At 41.3% G+C, this 22753-nt stretch overlaps 2 protein-coding genes across 17 annotated transcripts in view; both read left to right on the top strand.

Annotated features, from left to right (window-relative positions):
- The first annotated feature begins 6127 nt into the window (after nt 1–6127).
- Piezo (piezo) overlaps nt 6128–22753 on the top strand; it is a 135118-nt gene continuing 118492 nt past the window's right edge. For 11 of the 16 annotated variants that reach the window (XM_065235907.1, XM_065235895.1, XM_065235887.1 and 8 more), the window contains exons 1-2: nt 6704–6831; nt 16572–16982. The gene's annotated coding sequence lies outside the window, so the exon portion shown is untranslated. Of the gene's footprint in view, nt 6421–6626; nt 6832–16571; nt 16983–22753 lie in introns of those variants that run through there. The other 5 variants (XM_065235856.1, XM_065235848.1, XM_065235837.1 and 2 more) reach the window with 5 other exon arrangements.
- On the top strand, nt 15566–16267 carry LOC135712724 (3-phosphoinositide-dependent protein kinase 1-like). The gene has a single exon (XM_065235757.1). It carries the CDS (start codon nt 15566–15568, stop codon nt 16265–16267), a length of 702 nt encoding a protein of 233 aa, XP_065091829.1.

The following is a 22753-nucleotide window of genomic DNA, read 5'->3' as shown; positions in this document are numbered from 1 at the left end:
CTCACCCGACGTCGAAAGAAAAACGAAAATCCGAAATGGATATACTGAATACATTCCGGATCCTCCCCCAAAACCAAACTTAAAAAGAGGCCGGTATGAGGACCAGCGTCAGAAACGACTAAACGACGCTAATATCACAAACTTTCACCGATTCTACTGAACTGAAACCCCCGGACACCCACCCCGACCTCCCCGAGAACTGGCAGTGGTTTTCATTGGCCAGTACGATAAGGAATTACGTTTTGCTTCGCAGTGGGCACTAGCTTCCACAAAGCAATTTCGTAGCACTGAATTCATTTGCTCTTAGAAGTATAGTATGACCATCATTTGGCGGCACCATCTCTATCTCCGAACAAACCTCTTAAAACTCACAAATCTATAATTCTGGTGTTACGACGTTGAACAATTATCACTTGACCACAGTCTCACCGAAATGTAAATAAACACCTTCGGCTTGCTGCTTCGTCTGCTATGGTTGTTTGTTCGGTTGTTTGTTCGCTCGATCACGAGAAGATTCGAGCATGCGCAAGTACACGGAGAACAAATTCGTTATGTTAAGATAGCAATCCTAATAGTTACTTTCACATGGAAAAATATTGTTGTTTGGAAGAAACCTATAGTTATTCCAACTTTAATTTGACCGTCAACTCAATCATATCTACCTAATAGATTCAACTGTTCATCTTATACTCAATTCAACTATAACTTGGATCAATTATAACAAACGTCAAATGTAATTTATTTATATGATTTGGTTTCAAGTGATCATCATAAATCCACATACTTTTAACTTGTGATGCGTAGAGCAGGCGATAAGATAGCTGGCTCTCACGCAGACGAACACGGTTCAAATCTAAGTTGAATGTTCTTGTTCACTTTTTTTATGATTTTGCAGTTGTGTTTTTGAGATCGATGAAGCAAAACAAACTTCCTTAATATGTCGATAATGAAGAGCAGTTTGTTTAATCAACATTGTAAAATTTTGCTTTCCTAACAATAGTTTTCTTGAATCAACTAAAGCATAGTTGAATTTTGAAGTTTGACGTTTGTTCATCTACTGAAAAATTATAGTTGAGCCAACCGAGGAGCCAACTACACTGATAGGCAAAATAAAGTGCCCACCCCATCATTTTTTGAATTTCTCTCATTTATTTGGTTCAAATTAAAGTAAATACACTGTAGTATTTTTTATATCTTATTCTTTATATTCTTTTTAAGTTTCACTTATAGAATACCAGATAAAAAGAAGAGACTGACTCGAAGAAAAAAAAATCAAAATGGGTGTAAAAAAGAACAGTGACAAAAAAAAGTGCCCACTGCATTTTAACTCCAGAAAACATAAAATAAAGTAAAAGAATACCAGCCTAATAGTTAATGTGTCCTCCTTTGGCCTTCAGGACCAGCTGCAGGCGCTTCGGCATGCTCTCCACTAGATTCTTCAGGTGCTGTGGATCTAGTTCTTCCCAGGCGCGCTCCAGGGCTTCAAAATAGTTATTTTTATTGGTAACACCAGTTTTGTCAACCCTGGCATCGAGAATCGCCCACAAATTCTCGATGGGGTTGAGGTCCGGGCTTTGTGGAGGCCATTCCAGTGGTTTAATTCGACATGACCGGAAGAAAGACTTAGTCTTCTTGGCAGTATGCTTCGGATCGTTGTCCTGCTGGAATACGAATTTCTCCTCAAGGCCCGTCTGGATCAGCGAAACTTCCAGATTTTCCCGCAGGATGTCGATGTAGGAATCTGCCGTCATTATCCCGTCGATTTTCACCAGGCTTCCCACTCCACCCCACGAAAAGCACCCCCAGACCATCACATTTCCTCCTCCATGCTTCACCGTGCCTTGTATGTGGCGCTCCTGAAGCTCCTCACCCGATCTACACCACACACGAACCCGTCGCTTCCGGTTGAACAGTTCGAATTTTGATTCGTCCGTCCAGAGAACCGTTTTCCAGAACTCTAGGGGCTTATCAGCATGCTCCTTAGCAAACTTAAGCCGTTTGACTTTGTTTGCCTTGCTGATAAATGGGCGCTTCCGAGCAACTTTGCTGTTCAACCCCTGTGCTACGAGACGGCGACGAACAGTTCGACTGGAAACTGTTAGCTGAAGAGCCTCCTGGATCTCGCGGACAGTTACCTTCGGGTTCTTCTTCACTTCACGCATGATCTTGGTGTCCGTTCTCGCATCCGTTTTGCGCATCCTGCCTCTGCCAGGGCGATCCACCACTGATCCGAACGATTTCATTTTCTGCAGAATTTTCCCGACCGCTGTTTTGCTGATATTGTACTTCCTAGCGACAGACCGGTGCGATTCACCGTTTTGCACATCACGAACAACCAATTTTCGGATACACACGGGAATTGCTTTCGAAATCACTACGTCCTCCATTTTTTTCAACTGATTCAAATGCGATCACGTGTACAAATGCACCAGTTCCACCCGTTTGCTTCAATACATGTCAAACTTTCAAAACAAAAACAATCGAGGGGTTTTCCGATGGAAACTTATCGAAAACATACCGATTTTTGAAGTGGGCACTTTTTTTTGTCACTGTTTTCTTTTTCAATCCAAATTGATTTTCTTTTACTTCAAGTAAAACTTTATATTTTCAGTATTCCATAGGTGTAACTTTAAAAGAATAATAAAGGTAAGACATCGAAACAGACTACGGTGTGTTTATTTGAATTTGAACCAAATAAATGAGAGAAATTTCAAAAATGATGGGGTGGGCACTTTATTTTGCCTATCAGTGTATGAACTATAGTTGTTACCCTCTATATATAGTCAAATCAACTATAGTTTCGGGTTATCTCTAAAAGAATTGAACAATATAGTTATTTTGACCGGAAAAATAATTACGTCTGCTATAATTTCTTCTCCGTGTAGATGTTAGTAGATGCCACAGATGCAAAAAGATGGTGTACGGTGGATAAATATATAAAAATAGGACAGATTCACGCTGAAAATGAGATAATCTGGATGTGTCCCCCCTCGGAGGAATGGTGCATTCTGGGGAATGTTATTGAATCCATGATCTTCATTAACTTTTTGCAAGGCGTCTGCTTATTAGTTGACTTGTACATTTTATGAATAATCAGCAATAGAAATTTTCCAAAAGGTATAAGAAGATTTCTATCCGTGTATGAGCATTACATTGCCCTTTTTTTCAAAAAAATACACCTGAATAAAATCTTTAATTAATCCGTGCCGAAGGTGTAGTGGTAGGCATGATTATCTCTCACCCCACCAGGCCTGGGATCAATCCCAGTCGGCACCGCCGGGATGGTCTGAGGCATAACATCTCTGATCACGCCTTTCTCGGAAGGGAAGTAAATCAGTTGGTCCCCGGTTCACGAGTCGATAGGTAGGGCTAGGTGTGGGAGCTGCCTCCCTGACGTCGGTAGCATTGGTGCTCAGCACGGCAAACAAGATCGACGGAAAACAAATCAAAGGAAAAAATTCTTTAAATTTCCTTCCCTACACCGAGGTGAATTTCCATATACCTTTTATGTGTGAAACCACATATTTTTTTGCAATTAGACCTCACAAATAAACAATATGTTTGGGGAACATAAAAATATTTGGTTTCCCACAAATAAAATCAATGTTCTAAAAGAAATGAATTTCATATGTTTTGCAAATAAAATTTATGTGTGAGATTTATTACATTTATGTCTCGGTAGAACATAATGATTATGTGTCTAATTCAAATGAAAGTCATGGTTCAAGCAATAATGTTTACGTGTCAAGTACATATACTGTATATGTGCTAAAAATACTATTTCCAGGGTTTCAGGCCTCGGTTTAGGCAAGGGCATTGGTAAAGCGTAGAGGAATATAAGGCAAGACGGACATAATCTCTAAACCACAACGTTTTATAGTTAATTTGGTAGAAATGTGTGTAAATCACTTCGCTAGTAAGTTCTCATACAGCATTACACATATTTCTACCAAATTAACTCTATGGTTTAGAGATGATATCCGGCTTGCCCCATATGGTCATCTTGCCCCACATTAACTTATCTTATGGTATTCTATGTTTACATATCTTGAAACTCATTAACATTGATACTTTTAATAACGTGCTACATTATTATTATTATTTGAACATAGAATAACATAAGATACGATACGCTAGACCAAGTCGACATGTGATACATGTGAGATTTATTATAGCATAAATTTAATCTAATAGTTTATTCATTACAACAATTTATTACATCAAAAAATAATCAATTATCTCGATACTTACAGATTCATTGCCAGAATAATGGTGATGTCTTGTAAGAACTTCTTCGATGATTTTTGATTTCAATAAGTGGGGTTTCCTGATCTCAAAAGACACAATCCACTTGTCCAGAACTGTACTCCACGGACAAGAATTCTGTTCTAGCCACAGTATCGCTTCTTCTGCCACCGGATCTTTAGGAACGAATGGGTCAACCTTTTATTTTTTCCCATGCAAATGTTCTTCTTCCTTAAACGCGCGTTTGATCAATTTTTGTTTTAAGTTTGTAATTCTATTGAATAATCTTCCGCCATGGTTCTTTCTCTTTCCACTTCTTGCTACAAAATACGTATCCTGAAAATCAAAAGATTGAGGTTAAAATTTTAATGTTTGTATAATTGTGCAATGTAGTGCATACCAATGTCTCGTGACTGAATTGAGCAACAATTGCTTCACCGTAGTCACGAAGACTCTCCTCTTTCAAGGAAGTTCCCAGGCTAATGTGATAATCGGCGATAACTCCAACCAGCTCCCGCTGACTTTCTTTTGATAAAAGACCTCGCTGGCCTCGCTTCAAAATTTCCTTCCCTGTTATTGTTGTGTTCAGCAAATCAACAAGAGTTTTTACACAAAATCTCTTGACTACCTTGATTTGGACACTCGGAGCAATTTTGTCGGAACCATCTACAGGCTCTGGTGGGTTCTTGAATAGGAGTTTTATGCCGTCACTGACGTCCGTGGGTTGATTATTTCCGCGTGGAGGCGAGTTCTCCTCCTGCGCGTCATCCTCCTGTCCGTCTTCCTCCTGCACGTCCTCCTACTGCGCGTCCTCCTCCTGCGCGTTCTCCACCTGCGCGTCCTCCTCCTGCGCGTCATCCTCCTGCGTGTACTCTTCCTGGACGTACACCTCGTCAAAGGTGAAAAAGCCGTATCCCTGCGTAAAATTCATAAAAAAAATGTTATTTCGCACAAATTAAATATCATTGCGCCTACTCACGTTTGCCTTGCGCCAATCAGTTAGGCGACGGAAGATTTCGTTTATATTCCACTCCGTTTCCTCCGATTGTAAAGATTCTCCAAGCTCGTCGCGGGAAATGTTGATTAACGTGTCTTCCGTGAACTTTTTCGCTGAAAACAATCAAAAATAATAATTTGATGGTAAGCAGTTAAAAATAAATAATTATTTACCTTTGAAAATGTTCGAAAGTTCTGCTGGAAGATCGAGCAGATATAGCACAATTTCAGTGAATTTATTTGCTGACGCCATATTGCTTGTGTGCACTGAACTGAATAGATCAGTGCACGGTCCCTAACCTCACTTTTTGCTCCCTATCATTTTGTTCTGAGTAAAAGAGATAGCAACGAATGGGAGCCAAAACAAACCACCCAAAACTGTCAAAACTTACGGGTGAGAGAAGAGTGCGGCAAATCTTCGTGAACTGATCAATAGCTCAAACATCAAAATTATGTGTGTATACACATAATCTTCAACTATAAGATGCGAACCATAATTTTTATGGCAGCACACACATAAATAAAATTTGTCACGCATATACGTGTTATAGGTTAGCTTATAGTAGCTAAGGGGTTTATAATGATGTTTATGTTTACACACATAAAAATAATGTTTTGCATATCTTATAAAAAGTATGTGTACCAGCCAAATAAACTTTAAGTTTAGAATTTTATTAGTGTAGACTTTTTGCTAATTTGAGTAAACGAAATTTGCATTTAAATTGATTTAATCGGCAATCTGGCTCAATACCGGTACAGTATCGCACCACATCAGTTCACGGGCAATCGAATGAAAAATTTCATCTCTGTAAACGACACTCCATCCGAATCTTCTGAAAAACAGCTGCTCGTCTGCCAAAGTTCGTTCATAACCGAGTCGACCACTGTACGGTAAGGACGTGTTTTCGCGTTCGTCCCTCCGGTGTTTTTGGTGTGCGTTGTCCGGTCCGGTGTGTGGTGGCCTTATATACTATAATCTACTGAACAACCTGCAACCAGTGCTACAGTGTATAGTGTAGGGTGACATAAACAATACAACGCAGTGAGTAAATAATAGCGGAGAAAGCATAATAGCAAAAAGGTAGTGCGCGAAACGCGGAACCGGTGATGATGGGAAGGAGGAGTGTTGTGATAAGACGCGAAAAAGATAGGCAGTAAAAATCACTCAATCAAATCGAGGTAAATCATGGAATAATAGGATAGCTTCTCTGCCGGTCTGTTCCGGTACGGAAGTGAGAAGGCAAGGTGCTTAGATGGTGATTGTTTTGGACGGAAGTGGAAGAATAATATTTTTTCGTTGATATGGAAACGAGTAACAGTGTTGGTACCTAGTGTTGTTGTGAGAGAGTGAAGCTTGTTGGTTGTGTATGTAAAGAAGTACATTCTTTGTGTGAATGTAGTGTTGTTACCATTGTTATGCTATTTCAAGTATCAATAGCATTTTAATGTTCGAATTTTGCAGTGCATTAATACGAAAAAAATAGTTGCAACAGCGTGAAAAAAGTCTACTAGTATCATCATTCATTTGCACTCGGTTCGAAAGATCCGGGTATTTTTAGAATACGGATTCATCCATCTACAAAACACACGGTAAGTGAGAGCTGTAAATTTTTGACATGCATGAGTAGGCATCACTTTCGTCATTGTTTCATCAATCTTACAGTCATTTTTTTGTGAATTTTTGGTATCTTCCATTGCACAATCTGGGAAATGATTAAACTGACTTGAAATGCTCGCTTATAAAATAGAACACAAGTCACAAACCACTGGTGCAACTTTTCGTCTGGTGTTTTCAAGGCTATTAAGCCGGTCAACCATGAGAAGACGCGAACCGCGACTTGCACGCTGACCAATGACTACTAGTCGGTCTAGATAGGAGCAGTGCGGTGACTAATTCTGTTTTGGAAAACTTGTTTCTTACCATGGTTTTAGTTGCCGTCGTCCGTCTGCCCCGGACGAATAGAAGCTAGTTAGTGTCCATAGTGATTGACACGTGATATGACCAAACAAATAAAGTAGTAAACTTGTCCCGTGGTTGAGAGGTGTCAACTGATGTTTTAGCACTTTTCTAGTTTGTCGCAACAAGTGGGCTTGTACTTGTTAATCCGACTGCACATTATCGCACTATCTTCCAGGTCAGGCCTGCCCAACGTACGGGTCCGCGTCGTAATATTGTGCAAGAGTTTAGAAAAAGTCTTCCCATCCGACCCGCGGGTTGTTCTATTCTCGTTCATCTTTTTCAGATCAGAACGAATTGAGAATTTCCGTAACGGTTTCTGATGTCAATAAACCGCGTATGGATTTTAACATTTAGCCCGCGGTTCAAAAACGTTGGGCAGGCCTGTTCTATGTAAAGCTGCTATTTCTAGTATCAAGTTCGCATACCTAGCTTGTAGCTGCGATTTCCCACGCCAATGTGAATTTACGCTTGGCTGATTGAACAGCTACCATCTAGAGGCGAGTGTGTTTATTGAATTATAAGAATGTAGCTACGATGTGGACCTTGACATTGACTGTGCAGTATGATGAATTTGATGCACTTATTGTTTCTAGACGATGTGTTACAGCGAGTTGGAAATCTATGTTTGATTATGACACGATGAGACTGTTTTGATTATTTGTAGCAGTTTGGCGATAATTTTAATACCGAATTTGTATAGATTCAGTTACTAGGATTATAGGTCTTAGCATATTTTCATTAATATTACATATAATCTTTCTCAGTGAAACATACTGCCTATAATCCCATATCAGTCCCATATGGAAAAAGTAGGCATTGAGAAAATGGCAGTTAACTGTTTTGAAATGCAATTATCATGTACATATTTGAAAAATCATAGTAAATTAATTAATAATTTTTCTATGTTAAAATCAGTTTCATTGGAGCTTGCATGTTTTGTTATATCAGCGAAAAATGGGAAATCTTAAAAAGCAGAACCCGGAAAAAAATAACCATACAATTACCATAAGATAAAATACAGTTACAAGTAAATCTATTGCCAACAATCGATCTTATTGTGTGTATATAGTACACGAAGTTTTAACATATTGTTATTACAATAGATGCACAATACGTCCCATATAGTAAGAGTTTTCAACAATAGAACAACAATACAATTAATGGTAAATGGTTCAAGTTTGTTCGGGAAAAAGTGATTTTTCGTATGGTTAAGATACATAACGACCCCTTTAATCTATTGTATAATCCCCCATTTACCATAGATTCTATTGTAGAAACAATACATTCTATTGTTATTTTATCGTTGTGGAGAATACGATTTATTGTAAATACCATAAACTCTATTGTATGGTTACAATACATTTCATTGTACCTCTACGGTTCTTTTTTTTACGGGAACTGTGACTTGACCTCTGGACGTTTGTATTAAAAAATGGGACTGATTTGCGATTAATTTGCTTGATGGGACAAACTGAATTGATGTTGTTTTCACATTTTTCATGATCAAGTTTTACCGCGCAGTAGATGCCAATTGATAGTAGATAACGTTGTTATCTCAAGATTGACGAAATCCATATGAGACTGAAATGCTATTATAGGCAGCATATCACCTATTTGACACATTAGTAAGCTTCAAACAATCAAGAGCAAAGCGAAACTAACATTCGCACCGATCCACATAATGTTTTGTTTTGATGACCGAAAAGTTATTCCTATTTCCATTTTATCACATACAATCTCATAGTGATAGCAATGTTTAACATATTAAGAAGGGTTTTAATCATACAAAGCAGATCGCTAGCTTTCATGCTAAATTTATTTGTACAGGCTCAATCGAATAAACTTTACAGAGCCAAGTTATCATTTGCGTTATACATAATTAATGTCTTAAATATAGAGTTAAAGGAATTGAACCGATTACTCGCGGTCGTCTCGAGGTTAGTAGAGATTTGCAGTTTTATGGATGGGGAGAGGGAGAAGGAGGTTTGAGTTATGATATACGATACAAATATTTCATTATTCCTAAAACATGAACTTATTCCTTTTCAATTTGGTATCAGCAGTGTAATTATACAATTATTACAGAAACAACAATTAAAAAAAAACCCACACGAACAAAACAAAAACTAAACACAAAGTTAATCAAACTTACAATCTACGGTTAATATTCTTAAAGAAAACATTTATAAGTTTCATAAACTCCAGATCGCGTCTACCCAAAATATCTCGAACTGGAACATTAAGTTGTCTACCTCGAGCCCGAAGGGAATCGTACAGTTCAGATCTGACTCCGCGATGCTCGGCACAAGACCAAATAATGTGATCTGCGTCCTGGTAACCTTGTCCACATTCACAGAGATTGTTGTCCCCCAGCCCAACACGGAACAAGTGAGCGTTTAACGAGTAGTGATTGGACATGAGGCGAGACATCATACGAATGAAGTCTCGACCCACATCCAACCCCTTGAACCAAGGACTCTTCGACACCTTAGGGATGATCGAATATAGCCATCGTCCCAAACTCCCTTCACTCCATTTAATGCTGCCAACTGACGAGTGACTGTTGACGATAACTGAAGAAAAATTCATCGTAGGCGATTTGTCGATCGTAAATATCGCCTTCCATAGCACCCACCTTAGCAAGTGAGTCCGCCTTCTCATTGTCCGGAATCGAGCAGTGAGATGGGATCCATGCAAAGGTGATGACAAAAGATCTTTAAGATCATCATCATCATCTGGTGGAAGTGAGGCGATCGTTTCTAGCGTATAGTATATTGCCGCCAGCTCAGCAATATATACGGAACAGGGAGCTTGAAGCATACGAAAGGCTCTATGAAATTCGTTATAAATACCAAAACCAGCGGACGCGTCTATTAGTGATCCATCTGTGAAGAACGATCTTGCGGAATCAACTTGGCCAAACTTTGCAGCATAAATTGACGGAACAATCATGGATCGATGATGTTCTGGGATCCCACGAATCTCCCACGTCATAGATAAATCGAAACTAACTGAATTGCCGAAGTCGGAGAAGCATACACGATGAGGATTATGCTGTGAAGGGCTGACATCCTGTGTTATGTACACGTAGTACAATGACATAAAACGAGTTTGAGGGTTTAGCTCAAGAAGATTCTCAAAGTTTTCGATTACCAGTGGGTTCATAATTTCACAACGGGTGAGGAGCCTGAGGGACAATTCCGAAAATCGATCCGATAGTGGCAACATGCCCGCCAACACGTTGCGGTAATTGTGCGGAGAAAATTGATCATTTGTTGGCATTTTCGTCTCAGATACTCAATGTGGGATCGCTAGGTACATTTGGAATCGAACCAGACTCCAAGGTATTTGAAAAACATAGAATGAGTGGTTGAAGCATAAGTTGAAGCTTCGGTTGTGCTTCCTAGAAAAAACGACCAACTCAGTTTTCTCCGAGGAGAATTCGATACCTAGCTCGATAGCCCAAGTAGATAAATTATCTAAGGTATCCTGTAAGGGTCCTTGCAGGTCGACCCCTTTGGGCCCTGTCATAGACACTACGCCGTCATCTGCAAGTTGTCTCAACGTGCAGTTGTCACTTAGACAATTGTCAGTTTCTCTGGCGCAGAAATTATACAGAAGGGGGCTTAAACATGAGCCCTGGGGGAGACCCATGTAACCAAATCAAGAAGCTGTAGCGTTTCCATTAGAAAAGGTTATATGTTTCTCTGACAGCAAATTGTACAAAAAGTTATTAATTAATGGAGAAAGGCCACAAGCGTGGAGTTTGTTTGAAAGGACTTCAACCGATACTGAATCAAAAGCCCCCTTAATATCCAAGAACACAGAAGCCATTTGCTCTTTTTTTAGCAAAAGCCAACTGAATTTCTGTGGAAAGCAACGCGAGACAGTCATTCGTTCCCTTACCCCTTCGGAAACCAAATTGAGTATCTGAGAGTAGGTGGTTCATCTCAACCCATTTATCCAGGCGAAAAGGATCATTTTCTCCAACACTTTTCGAATGCACGATAACATCGCGATGGGACGATACGAGTTATGATCTGACGCGGGTTTTCCAGGCTTTTTAATGGCTATAACTCTCACTCGCCTCCAATCATCCGGAACAATATTGAGCTCTAGGAGCTGACAAAACAAGTTCAACATGCGCCTCTTAGCGACGTCTGGGAGGTTCTTCAACAAGTTGAGAAAAAAAGCAATTTAATCGGTAAATAAATTTAAAAATGGGATGTGATCCTATATTCAGACAGTATACAGTGTAATAGCAGGAGCAACGATTGACACTTTTAGCTCGACTTTGTTTACCTTTGTTACTTTGTTAGGTTGTTAATCTACTTTGATGAAATCGGCTGCTTCAAGCAGACTGAGCCATTCAGATAGCTAAATATCAGATTTTTTTTCAGTTTACAGAGGAACCGGGAGGGCTTATTGGAAACTTCTCACCAAAAAAGTACTACTTTTCTAGTTAGTAAAATTTCGAGGCCAAGACATGTCCAAAGGCCCATAAAAAGATCTGTAGGAGAAATTGGATTATTTACTATAATTATAATTATTATAATTTAACTAGAATGTATCTTTCTTTGAAACCATGTATTCTAAAACTTAGGGCACAAGGGCTTAATAAAACAGATGATGTTGGAAATAGGACGTGGGGCCAGCTTAGGAACATATGCACAATATTAGTATAGCGTGGTATTAGAAAGACCATTTGAGAATAGATTGAATTCACATACCTGTTTGTATTACATCTTTTGTAGTTTGAACTAATGCTCTGTAGTTTAGATTTTGTGTATCTTATTGTAATAGTTAAATGTACATTCAAAGTGTTTTTGAAGTAGGACTACGTCTGTGATTTCTATATGGGGGTACACTTTGTGAAAACAGAAAATGGAAAATGTAACACAATTATGAAAGTTTTTGAACGTTCATAACTCAGTTGCTCCAGGACCAATTTCAATAATTTTATCACCAATCGATTAGAAATATTTCTACGGATGCGTAACTTAAGACTTTATCATTTTTCAAAATGTCACTATTGAAATGTGCAACTGTTGCTATGATAATTGCGCAACTGTCGCTGCGAAAAACGATTTCCCTAACACAGATTTCAAAGTTGAATTCCATCCTGTTTCACCAAACGGTGTTTATTCAATCACCGCTTGGTGAGTCATGGTGTTCTCCAGTACACAACGAAAGGTTCCCCACAAGCAGCTAACTATCAAGGCTGATCGGAGTCAGCTCCAATCACCGTGTGGTGGTGTCCGGTAGTCGGCATCAGCAGCAGCAATCCTGTGCAGTGCTTTCGGCGCGTGGCGTTGAACACTGTTCTCCAGTACACAACGAAAGGCTGCCTGCAAGCAGCGAGCTGCAGCCCACATGAGCATCCATAGAAGGAAGAAGACGCCGCACCGCTATTGAAAGGAATCAGTAGTTCTTCGTGAGTCGCTGTGAGCCATCTATGCCAAGCGCGTCACCCTCATTCCAAACAACACACAGCTCACAAGCCTCATCTGTGTTTAACAGCCTAATAGCTCAGCATTACTCAACCATTACGACAAAACGGTCTTTTTGAGGACCACCATAAACTTGTACAAGAGTATTTTTTGGACATTTGTCAAGGTCGTCAATCGCATGTCAGTTCCCTAGATATAGATAGAATTAGGGCGTAACAGTTTTTCTTTCGATGATGTCTTGGAAGTCAAGACTCGCCCACGCAAATAAACATCACCATCAAGTAGGGTAAGACTTCCTCTACCCGACGGTAATTTTTGTTTGCGTAGGCGTGTCTTGAATTCCTAAAAATCTTCGAGAGAATTCATTGTTTACAAAAACTGTTACGCCTAATTCCAGCTTTATTTAGATATGTTTAAATCTAACATACCATGTTCTTGAAGGTAACACTGGGGGTGCAATTTCAAAAACCAAAGTCGGTCGCGGCATGAAAGTGGTCTGATTTTGATCCACAGAGGATGGATTTAAATTCTTAATCAATCGATAGGAATTTTTCCTACGAATCTTTTAAAATTAAGACATCATTTTTAAAAATGTCACTATTGAAAATTGCATGAATGTGCAACTTATCACCGATTGCCTACAAAAAGCGATTACCCTAACACAGATTTCAAAGTTGAATGCCATCCGGTGTCACCAAACGGTGTTTATTAAATCACAGTGTGGTGAGTGATGGATGCTCACATGAGCATCCATAGAAGAAGGAAGAACCGGAACCGCTATTGATTGGAATCAGTAGCTCTTTGTGAGTCGCTGTGGGCCATCAATGTCAAGCGCGTCATACTAAAGAGTATAAACAGAGATAACCCCACTCAAATTCCTATTCCTACACAAAACACAAGCTCCTGCTGCAGTTAACAAATAAGATTTATTATATAAGACCACGTAGTCCTACGTCACCATTGCGTACAACCCCATAGGGTTGTCCCTTGTAGTTTTTATGTTACTTCATACGCGAAGTTTGCGATTTTCAGAGTAGGTTGGAAATGCTATCTAACATGAAGCTTTAGTGTGATAATTTATTAGCTAGAGAATGGTCTTAGAAAAAGGTAGGTAGATAGTTCCGTTAGAGTACGGCAGTATGAAAATTGAATAGAAGTTGAAAATGAGCGTAGGGCCATGCGACAGTACAAGTCAAATGCACACTTCTTTACCTATCTCGTACAATGTACTGTACGCGGAGATTTGAAGTATGTCTTCAAATCTACAGGCCAAAAAGTGTGCGCTTGGCTTGCTCATATACTGTCTGTGGCTGTGGAATAGTTCTAGCGACGTTTCATCACTACCTAAAGTCCCACGTTGCCGAAATCATTTCCAGTCGATGTTAAAAATAAGAGATGAGGAAGAAATATACTCATTTGGTGAAAACACACTTACACACACAGTTAAAAATACTTCCACGGATACTAAAATCAATACTGACATTGAGAAAACACGTTTAATCACAATGGCACTGACAAATATAAAGACATCGACAAAGACAATGACACTGACTGACACTGATTCTCAAAAAATTTCCAGAAGATTATGTAAGCTGATTTCGATAGCCCGATAGACATAGACTAATCCGTTCAGCATAGTCACTTGAAAATGTTCAAACTCGAACCCCGTTTATTGTAATCCTATGGGGATAAAAAATATCACGAGAACAAAAATATATAAAGTTTCAAATGATTATGCCATCACTGGTGGCAAGTTTAGTCGTACTCTATGCCCAGGGAAGTCGAGAAATTTTTCAACCCGAAAAATTCCTAGACCAGACCGGGAATTGAACCCAGCATGGTCTTGCTTTTATGGCTACGCTTTTACCGACTGAACTAAGGGAGGTTCGATGATATGTACAATTAATAATATTACTATCCTGTGTGACGCACCATGGACTCTTGACGATCAGAAGAACGGACAATCGAGCTTTCTAGACTTAGGCCGCTGGCAGAGATGAAGCTGGTGACCGAGCGGACAACAGATTTTTTAAAACAATCGTTATTTCTTTTGCTGGTCAGCTCGGTCGCCAGGTTTCACTCTGCTAGGTGCCTTAGGGTAACTTATGAAATAATAGACAATATCTCTGAATTGAATCTTCAGTAAATGTGAGTTACGAAAAAATCGCAGAATTTTGACACTACATTTTAGATAAGTAGAAAATCCAACGAAATCCAGCCCTGAGAATCTCTTAAACTGCTAGTGTAATAGTAATACCAACCTATATCAAATTTAGCTTAGAGACGTTTGGTGTGATAAAGCAACCCTCATAGATACTTTAGTGTTACAAAATTGTTATTATTTTTTCCGTAGGACATCTCAGTCGCCCAGTCCCATGCAATCAATCCGCTGTTGTGTTAGGCAATATAGACTGAAAATGAGTGCCACCGAAGGCGAAGAAAATCAAACCCCTGGCAACCCTCCTCCCAGAACTAGGCGCTGCGTCAATGACTTTATATTCGGGAAACAGATAGGCGAAGGTAGCTTCAGCATCGTGTACTTAGCCAAAGATATCCACACGTCTAAGGAATGGGCAGGTAAATAGGTTTTTTTTTCGTTTGTTTTTAGACTGTTTTTTTGTTTATTTTGTTAATCGAGTGTTGTATTGTTGCAGTTAAAGTTTGCGAAAAACGGCAGATTATTCGCGAAAAAAAACAGGAATACGTTAAACGCGAGCGGGAAGCACTTAATAGGCTGAGTGGTGTGCCAGGGTTTCTTAAGCTATTTTGCACGTTCCAAGATCCCATGAAGTTGTACTTTGTGATGACTTATGCCAGAAAGGGCACATTGCTGCAACTGATGGAAAGAGTTAAGAAGTTAGACATGGAAAGTGTTAGGTTTTACTCGGCGCAACTCTTATTGGCAATGGAAGAAATGCATGCTCGAAACATTATACACAGAGACTTGAAGCCGGAAAATGTACTGCTTGACGAGGAGTTCCACATCATGATAGCGGACTTTGGTTCGTCGCGTATAGATGTCAAGAAACAGGATATCCCTAGCCTTGAAGAGCCGGATGAAGATGATTCCGATTCCGATGACCAGCCCGGACGGACTCGGCAGAAACGTGGCAGCTTCGTGGGCACAGCACAGTACGTTTCGCCGGAGATTCTCAGAGGGAAAGCTTCAACCGAATCGTCTGATCTGTGGTCATTTGGATGCATCCTGTATCAGCTGGTCGCCGGGTATACACCCTTCCAAGGGCCGAACGATTATCTGATTTTCCAGAAAATAAACAATCTAGAGCTAGAATTTCCGAGCGACTTCGACAAAGACGCTGAAGATTTGATCCGTAAGATTCTCGTGCTGGAACCTCGGGGAAGATTGGGTGCCAAGGATGAGTCGCCTTACGATAGCATACGGGAGCACACACTTCTGGCCGGGATAGATTTTTCCACAATGAGGGCAACGAGTGCACCAGTTTGTAAACATGATTCAACTGGCGACGTGGAACAGTTTCCGGAAAGCGCTGAACCTGGTTTAAACGACGCAGAAATTACAAGAATGCTTCGCCAGGATTGGCTCAAAATGGGATCTCCTTCTACCAGTTCTTCATCGGCGGATCCCCGTAAGTAAAATGTCGGTCTGCAAAAGTGTATTTCTGCACACATGTGCTGTAGTATTGTAAGCATTTGGTTGCGATGAAAGGGTTGGATTTCGCTGCTAGGTGGATTAGTTTCAATAACGATCTTAAGGAATCTCTCATACCTGGACAAAAGTGACGAACTACTTTCAAAATGTAGCCATTTATCATTTCAAAATCATCAGTATGCAGTACCATGTGGGCGTTTACCGACCCAATTCCATTTTCACCACATCGTCAAAAACACGTGCCACATCTGACTAATGCTCTACACTGTTTACTTGTTTCTACTTTCAGACTAATGAGTTGAAACCATATCTTCCGTTGTGGTGGCCTTCGGCATATCAGAGTGCACCGGCGAACAACAAGGGTCTAATGAAGTGTGAATTGTTTATTCGTTTTTTTATTTAGTTATTTATTTAGCTTTCTCTGTGTGAAGATTATGATGATCGAAAATGAGTGGAAAATTGCTTAACCTGTTGAATGTCAACAATAGTTTTCCTGTAGTATACGATACTTAAGCGTTAGTTCATATAGTGTAGCAACAATTTGGCAGTTAGTGTATGTAGTGCAAAGTGTCCTTGGAAATTGGAAGCTTATTTTAGTCAATAAAAAAAAGATGAAATTCCATTCTGGCGTGGATCGTGAAGCCTCCAGCAACGTACGTCAAATGGATTAAACTCCCAATCAATTTCAATTCTACTTTCGGTAAGTGGCTTATCACATTTTCGGCAAATTGCTCAGCAACGGCTTATCTCAGGTTCGCTCGCGTGTCCGATTGACGATGCTCAATAAGTAGACAAAAAAATCGGCAATCGCCTATCGCTGCTGGCTGACGGTTTTGATTGACCTTTTCGTCATAAAAATCAGAACAGCCAGCTTGGATCGGATTGGTGGCGGTTTCGTTCAAATATTTATTCAAACAGACAATTGAATTAACCTCTACTCGAGGGAAAGCTGCGTGTATGTGTTGGGCGATTGAATTTATTTATTTTCGGCAAGCTAACTTGCACTGTTCAGCGGAAGATTTATTATCAATACTGGAATTGGAGAAGCGTATTCGACCTTCGAATAGATCTGTGCGCCGTCGCCTGTTGGTTTGGATTGTTAAGAATTAATTATTCACATATTGTTTTTGGAAACACAAGTTCAAACATTTTACTGAAGGTTGCTGTTTTACGATTTTGGTCAATTTAAAAGTGTACTTTGAATTTTGTTGCATTTTTTTTTTGACACAAATTTGTGATTTTTTTTCAGTGTGTATTTATTCAGTTTCCTACAACTTTGTCACACACAGCGTTGTCAGTGGTGTTGTGGTAAGCGCGATTACCTCTTACTCCAAAGGGCCTGGCTTCAATCCCTGCTGGCGCCACCGGGATTTTCTGAGGCATAATATCTCTGATGACAGGGCTGATAGCGAGTCACTTTTTAGTGACTTGGTCACTTTTTTCAAGCTAGTCACTATAAAGTCTCCTTAAAGGTCAAACCACTAATTTTACTTTTTTTTTGTAATCAGTAACTGATGACATAAATCGAAGCAACCCATGACTGTCTGTTTCTACGAAGGATTCCGATTTAACCGTACAACATAACACACGCGTTTTACTTTTACTCTACTGCCCATTAGGCTATGGGCCCAGATAGTTTTGTGAAGCCAGAAAAATGCAGAATCCTCAAGCGAACCCTGGAGGAAATGGATCCGGAGACCCGGCTAGAACTCAAGTGCGTGCAGCCACACAGAATTATTCCACACAGAACCATCCGGCGATTGAGCGGTTGGTTGGTCGTGAAAACTTGATAACTTGGAAGTTTGCAGTGAAGACTTTCTGGAAGTGGAAGACCTTTGGGACGTGGTGCGCCTACCCCGAATGACGACGGAACTTTCCCTGAGGTGGATGCGCGAAAGGACAGGATTGCACGAGGTAAAATTATTTTGCTGATCGATCCGGTGAATTATATTCACGTCGAAGAGGTGAAAACGGCAGCGGAAGTGTGGAAAAAGCTGACCAATACCTTCGAAGACACGGGACTGACACGACACTGGGCCCTTCTACACAAGCTTATCACGACGAATTTGAACAATTGCGGTACAATGGAAGCGTACGTAAATCGGATGGTTTCAACAGCGCATCAGCTAATTGAAATCGGATTCCCGTTGGATGAAAAATGGATCGGAATGCTGCTGCTGGCTGGCTTGCCCCAGGAGTATCGTCCGATAGTGATGGGCATTGAAAATTCGGGAATCGAAATCACGGGTGACATCATCAAAACCAAGTTGCTCCTGGAGACGGATTTTTCAGCGCCTACAACGGGACCGGCGTTTATTTCTGCAAGAAAAAACTCAAATGGTTACCAAAGCAACGCAAACACAAATTCGAAAGGCAAAGGACCGAAATGCCGGCGGTGTGAGAAGTTTGGTCACATTGCGAAGAATTGTCAAACCAGGACCAGGGATCAAGAATCATCGAAACGAAGCGGATCGGATCGGAAAGGAGACGCCTTTTGCACCGTGTTGTCAGTGCAAGACGCGGCAACGGACAACAGTTGGTATTTCGATTCGGGTTCTGCCAAGCATCTCACCAACAACAAACAACTGTTGGAGAACCTACGTGAAGCGAATGGTAGTATCTACGCGGCAAACAAGGGCGTGATGAAAATTGTTGCGGAAGGATCTACCAAGCTACAGCCCACCTGCAACCTCGATGCGATAGAAGTGCGAAATGTCGAGCTGATTCCGGAGTTGGCAGTAAACCTACTGTCAGTAGGTAAGATAGTTGACCAAGGCCACACTGTTGTTTTCAGAAAGACTGGTTGCGAGGTGGTGAATCCCAGCGGAAAGGTTATTGCTACCGGATGCCGTTCCAATAAGTTATACAAGCTGGAGCAGAAGAGCTCCCAGGCGTATGCGTACTCACCCCGAATAACGGCGAAGATGTGGCATCAGCGGATGGGACATCTGAGCTCCGGAAGTTTGGCGAAACTCAAAAATGGGCTAGCGACTGGGGTCAACTACGATGGCACGGACTGCAGAGGCTGCAAAATTTATGCCGTCGGGAAGCAAACGAGATTGCCATTCAACCACGTTGGTTCACGGGCCAATGAAGAACTGGAGCTGGTCCACTCGGACATTTGCGGTCCGATGGAAGAAATATCGTTGGGAGGAGCCCGTTATTACTTGTCGTTAACCGACGATAAGACTCGAAAAATTTTCGTCTACTTTTTACGCACTAAATCGCAGGAGGAAGTGCTACAAAAGTTCAAGGAATTCCATAGCATGGTCGAGAGACAGAGTGGCAAGAAGTTGAAGGTGCTTAGGGCGGATAACGGCTGGGAGTTCAAGAACAGAAGCTTCGAAAACTTCCTGAAGCAGTTAGGAATCCATCACCAAACTTCAGCGGAGTACACCCCCGAGCAGAACGGCCTTGCCGAGCTTGTCAACCGGACGGTAGTGGAGCGAGTGAGGTGCATGCTGTACGAAGCGAAGCTGCCAAAATCGTTTTGGGCAGAAGCCGTAGCAGCAGCAGTCTACCTCATCAATAGATCGCCAACCAAGGGTATTGATACGACACCAGAGGAAGCGTGGACGAAACGAAAGCCGAATCTTTCCCACATTAGAATCTTTGGTACGACTGTGATGGCGCACGTGCCGAAGCAAAAGCGGCAAAAGAGGGACCAAAAGGCTGAACAGTGCGTGTTGACTGGATACGACGGCGAAACGAAAGCGTAGCGCCTGTACAATCTGAAGACAGCCACAATCTTCAGAAGTCGTGACGTAACTTTCATTGACGAGGGATCCAGTGAGCATGAAGTGGTAGTAGTAGTGAAGTCCAATGGTCCAGAGCGCAGCTTTGTCCGGCTGGATTTTACGATTTCGGAGGTAGACGTCGAAACCAACCCAGATGTACCGGAAAACGATGAACACTACGTGACGGACAACGAAGAAACGACTTCAAGTGATGAATCCTTTGTGGATGCTGCTGACACCGTGACAAATCCTGCGCTCCCACCGCGCACAGTTTCACCAAAGCATTGCCGTCTTTGAAATTTTCAGATGATCGGAGGCGTTATACAATTCAGCCTGCATCCGTTACCGAGGAAACCGCTGCGCTCCCGTCGTTTTCAAATCAAAGACCTACTAGCGATGAAATGCAAGGAGGGTTGATGCTCTGCGATAGGGGGCGCTTGCCCCAAGGCAAGTATTTGAATGATATTGTTGAATTTTCAGATACTGGTGCCGATTTTCAACAGTCAGTCCTGGATGATCCAATGACCCATCAGGAAGCACTATCCTGTGACGATGCGGAACGATAAAAACAGGCCACGAAGGAGGAATATGAGGCCCTCATCTCCAACGGTACTTGGACACTCGCTGATTTGCCAGAAGGACGCAAGGTAATCAGGTGCAAGTGGGTGTACCGGACGAAACTAAATGGTAGCGGTAACATCGACCGATACAAGGCGAGACTGGCCGTGAAAAGATACTCGCAACGAAAGGGAGTGTATTACGAGGATACCTACGCCCCGGTTGTCCGTCATAGTTCCTTGTGGTATCTGTTTGCCTTGGCGGCACGATGGAATTTGCAGATAGACCAAATGGATGCTATCACAGCTTTCCTCCAAGGTGAGCTTTCGGAGGAAATATACATGGAGCAACCCCCTTACTTCATGGATGGCCAGAATCAAGCCAAGGTATGCCGTCTCAATAAGGCCCTATACGGCCTGAAACAATCTAGCCGGGTCTGGAATATGAAGCTCGATGCCGCACTTCGAAAATTTGGACTCGAGTGCACCGTGTATAACCCTTGCGTATACTACAAGATCGTCGGAGATAAAGTGCTCTTCGTGGCGGTGTACGTGGACTACGTTCTCATCTTCACAAACTGCAAGCGCTGGAAGAAAGAGATGAAAACAAAATTGTGCCAGGAGTTCAAGATGAAGGACATGGGTCCGGCCAAACACGCTTTGGGAATCCGAATCACAAAGACCAACGCGATGGTTGCCCTGGACCAAGAGTCGTACGTGGAGGCGGTATTGAGCAGATTCAACATGACGAACTGCAAATCGGTGAGCGCGCCGATGAACGTGAGCGAGAAGTTGACGAAGAACATGTGTCCGTCAACTGCGGAGGAGACTAAAGCGATGAAGAATGTACCGTACCAAGAAGCTGTCGGATGCCTCATGTACTTGGCCCAAAGTACACGCCCCGACATATGTTACGCAGTGAACGTTTTGAGCCGTTTCAATTCCAACCCAGGTGAAAGGCAATGGAACGCGGTGAAACACTTATTGCGTTATTTGAGGGGCACATCGCAATGTCGTTTGGCGTACCGCAAAAATGATAATCAACCACTGGGTACGTAGTCACCGCTCAAGGAGGAGCTATATCATGGAGTTGCAAGCGGCAACAAACCGTTACTCTTTCAACTTGCGAAGCCGAGTACATGGCGCTGTCGGCTGCAGTACAGGAGGCGCTCTGGTGGAAAAGATTGCAAGGCTTGTTCGAGGACGAAAAGCAGATCTTGATCCACTACGACAACCTAAGTGCCATAGCTGTAGCCAAGAACGGAGGATACCACCCGAGGACAAAACATATTGACATACGTCACCATTTCATTCACGATGCATTGGAAAGAGGAGACATCAACGTGGCGTATGTTAGTACAAAGGAGCAGACTGGCCTTACGAAGCCGTTACCAGCTGCTAAATTGATTGCATGCCGTGAAGCGATGGGAATGCAAACACCAATGGGTTGAGGAGGAGTGATGAAATAAATCGAAGCAACCCATGACTGTCTGTTACTACGAAGGAAAAATAGATTCTTTCACTTGTGATTTAACCGTACAACATAACACGCATAACACACGCGTTTTACTTTTACTCTGCTGCCCATTAGTCACAATTTTCAACTTGTTTAGAGAGAATTAATTTCAAGATTGATCATTCTTCTGTAGGACCAGAGCTTTTGTACGTTTATTCGTCATTCTTTATTTACAGAGTGTCTGCATTTGGCTTAATATAATTCCCTGATTTTTGCTAAACTTTAACGGGGATTATTTGTGCAACAACATGACAATCAGACAGCTGTACAGTCAAATACATTAAACGTTGAAGTTTAACATTAATTTAATTTGAGTAATTCTAAGACCTTAACATATGCTATGTTCTGTAGATTCGTTTTCCATGCACAAGTTTAAGATATTCAAAATTTTCAAAGTTCCAGAATTAAGGAAAAAATAAATTATTTGAAGTTTGAAATTAACTTTATGAACAATTAGAGATCTTCAGTCCCATTGACTTCACAACAATTGTAAGAACTTTAAAAACAGGATTCTGAGAATTTCAGCGAAGTTTCATAAACAAAGTGCGGGAGCATACAGGAGGTTAACATTCTGAAAATATGGGGAACTTATTGGAAGCTTTAAGAACCACTTCTATTAGCTTCCGAGAAACTGCAGGAACTTTTAAGAAGTGCCTAGAAT

The sequence above is a fragment of the Ochlerotatus camptorhynchus genome, unplaced genomic scaffold, assembly GCF_037179485.1.
Source record: "Ochlerotatus camptorhynchus isolate MF236.1 unplaced genomic scaffold, CSIRO-AGI_Acam_v1.1 ptg000040l, whole genome shotgun sequence".
Lineage (NCBI taxonomy): Eukaryota > Metazoa > Arthropoda > Insecta > Diptera > Culicidae > Ochlerotatus > Ochlerotatus camptorhynchus.
The sequence above is the reverse complement of the archived record's forward strand: the minus strand, read 5'-3'. Positions and strand labels throughout refer to the sequence as shown.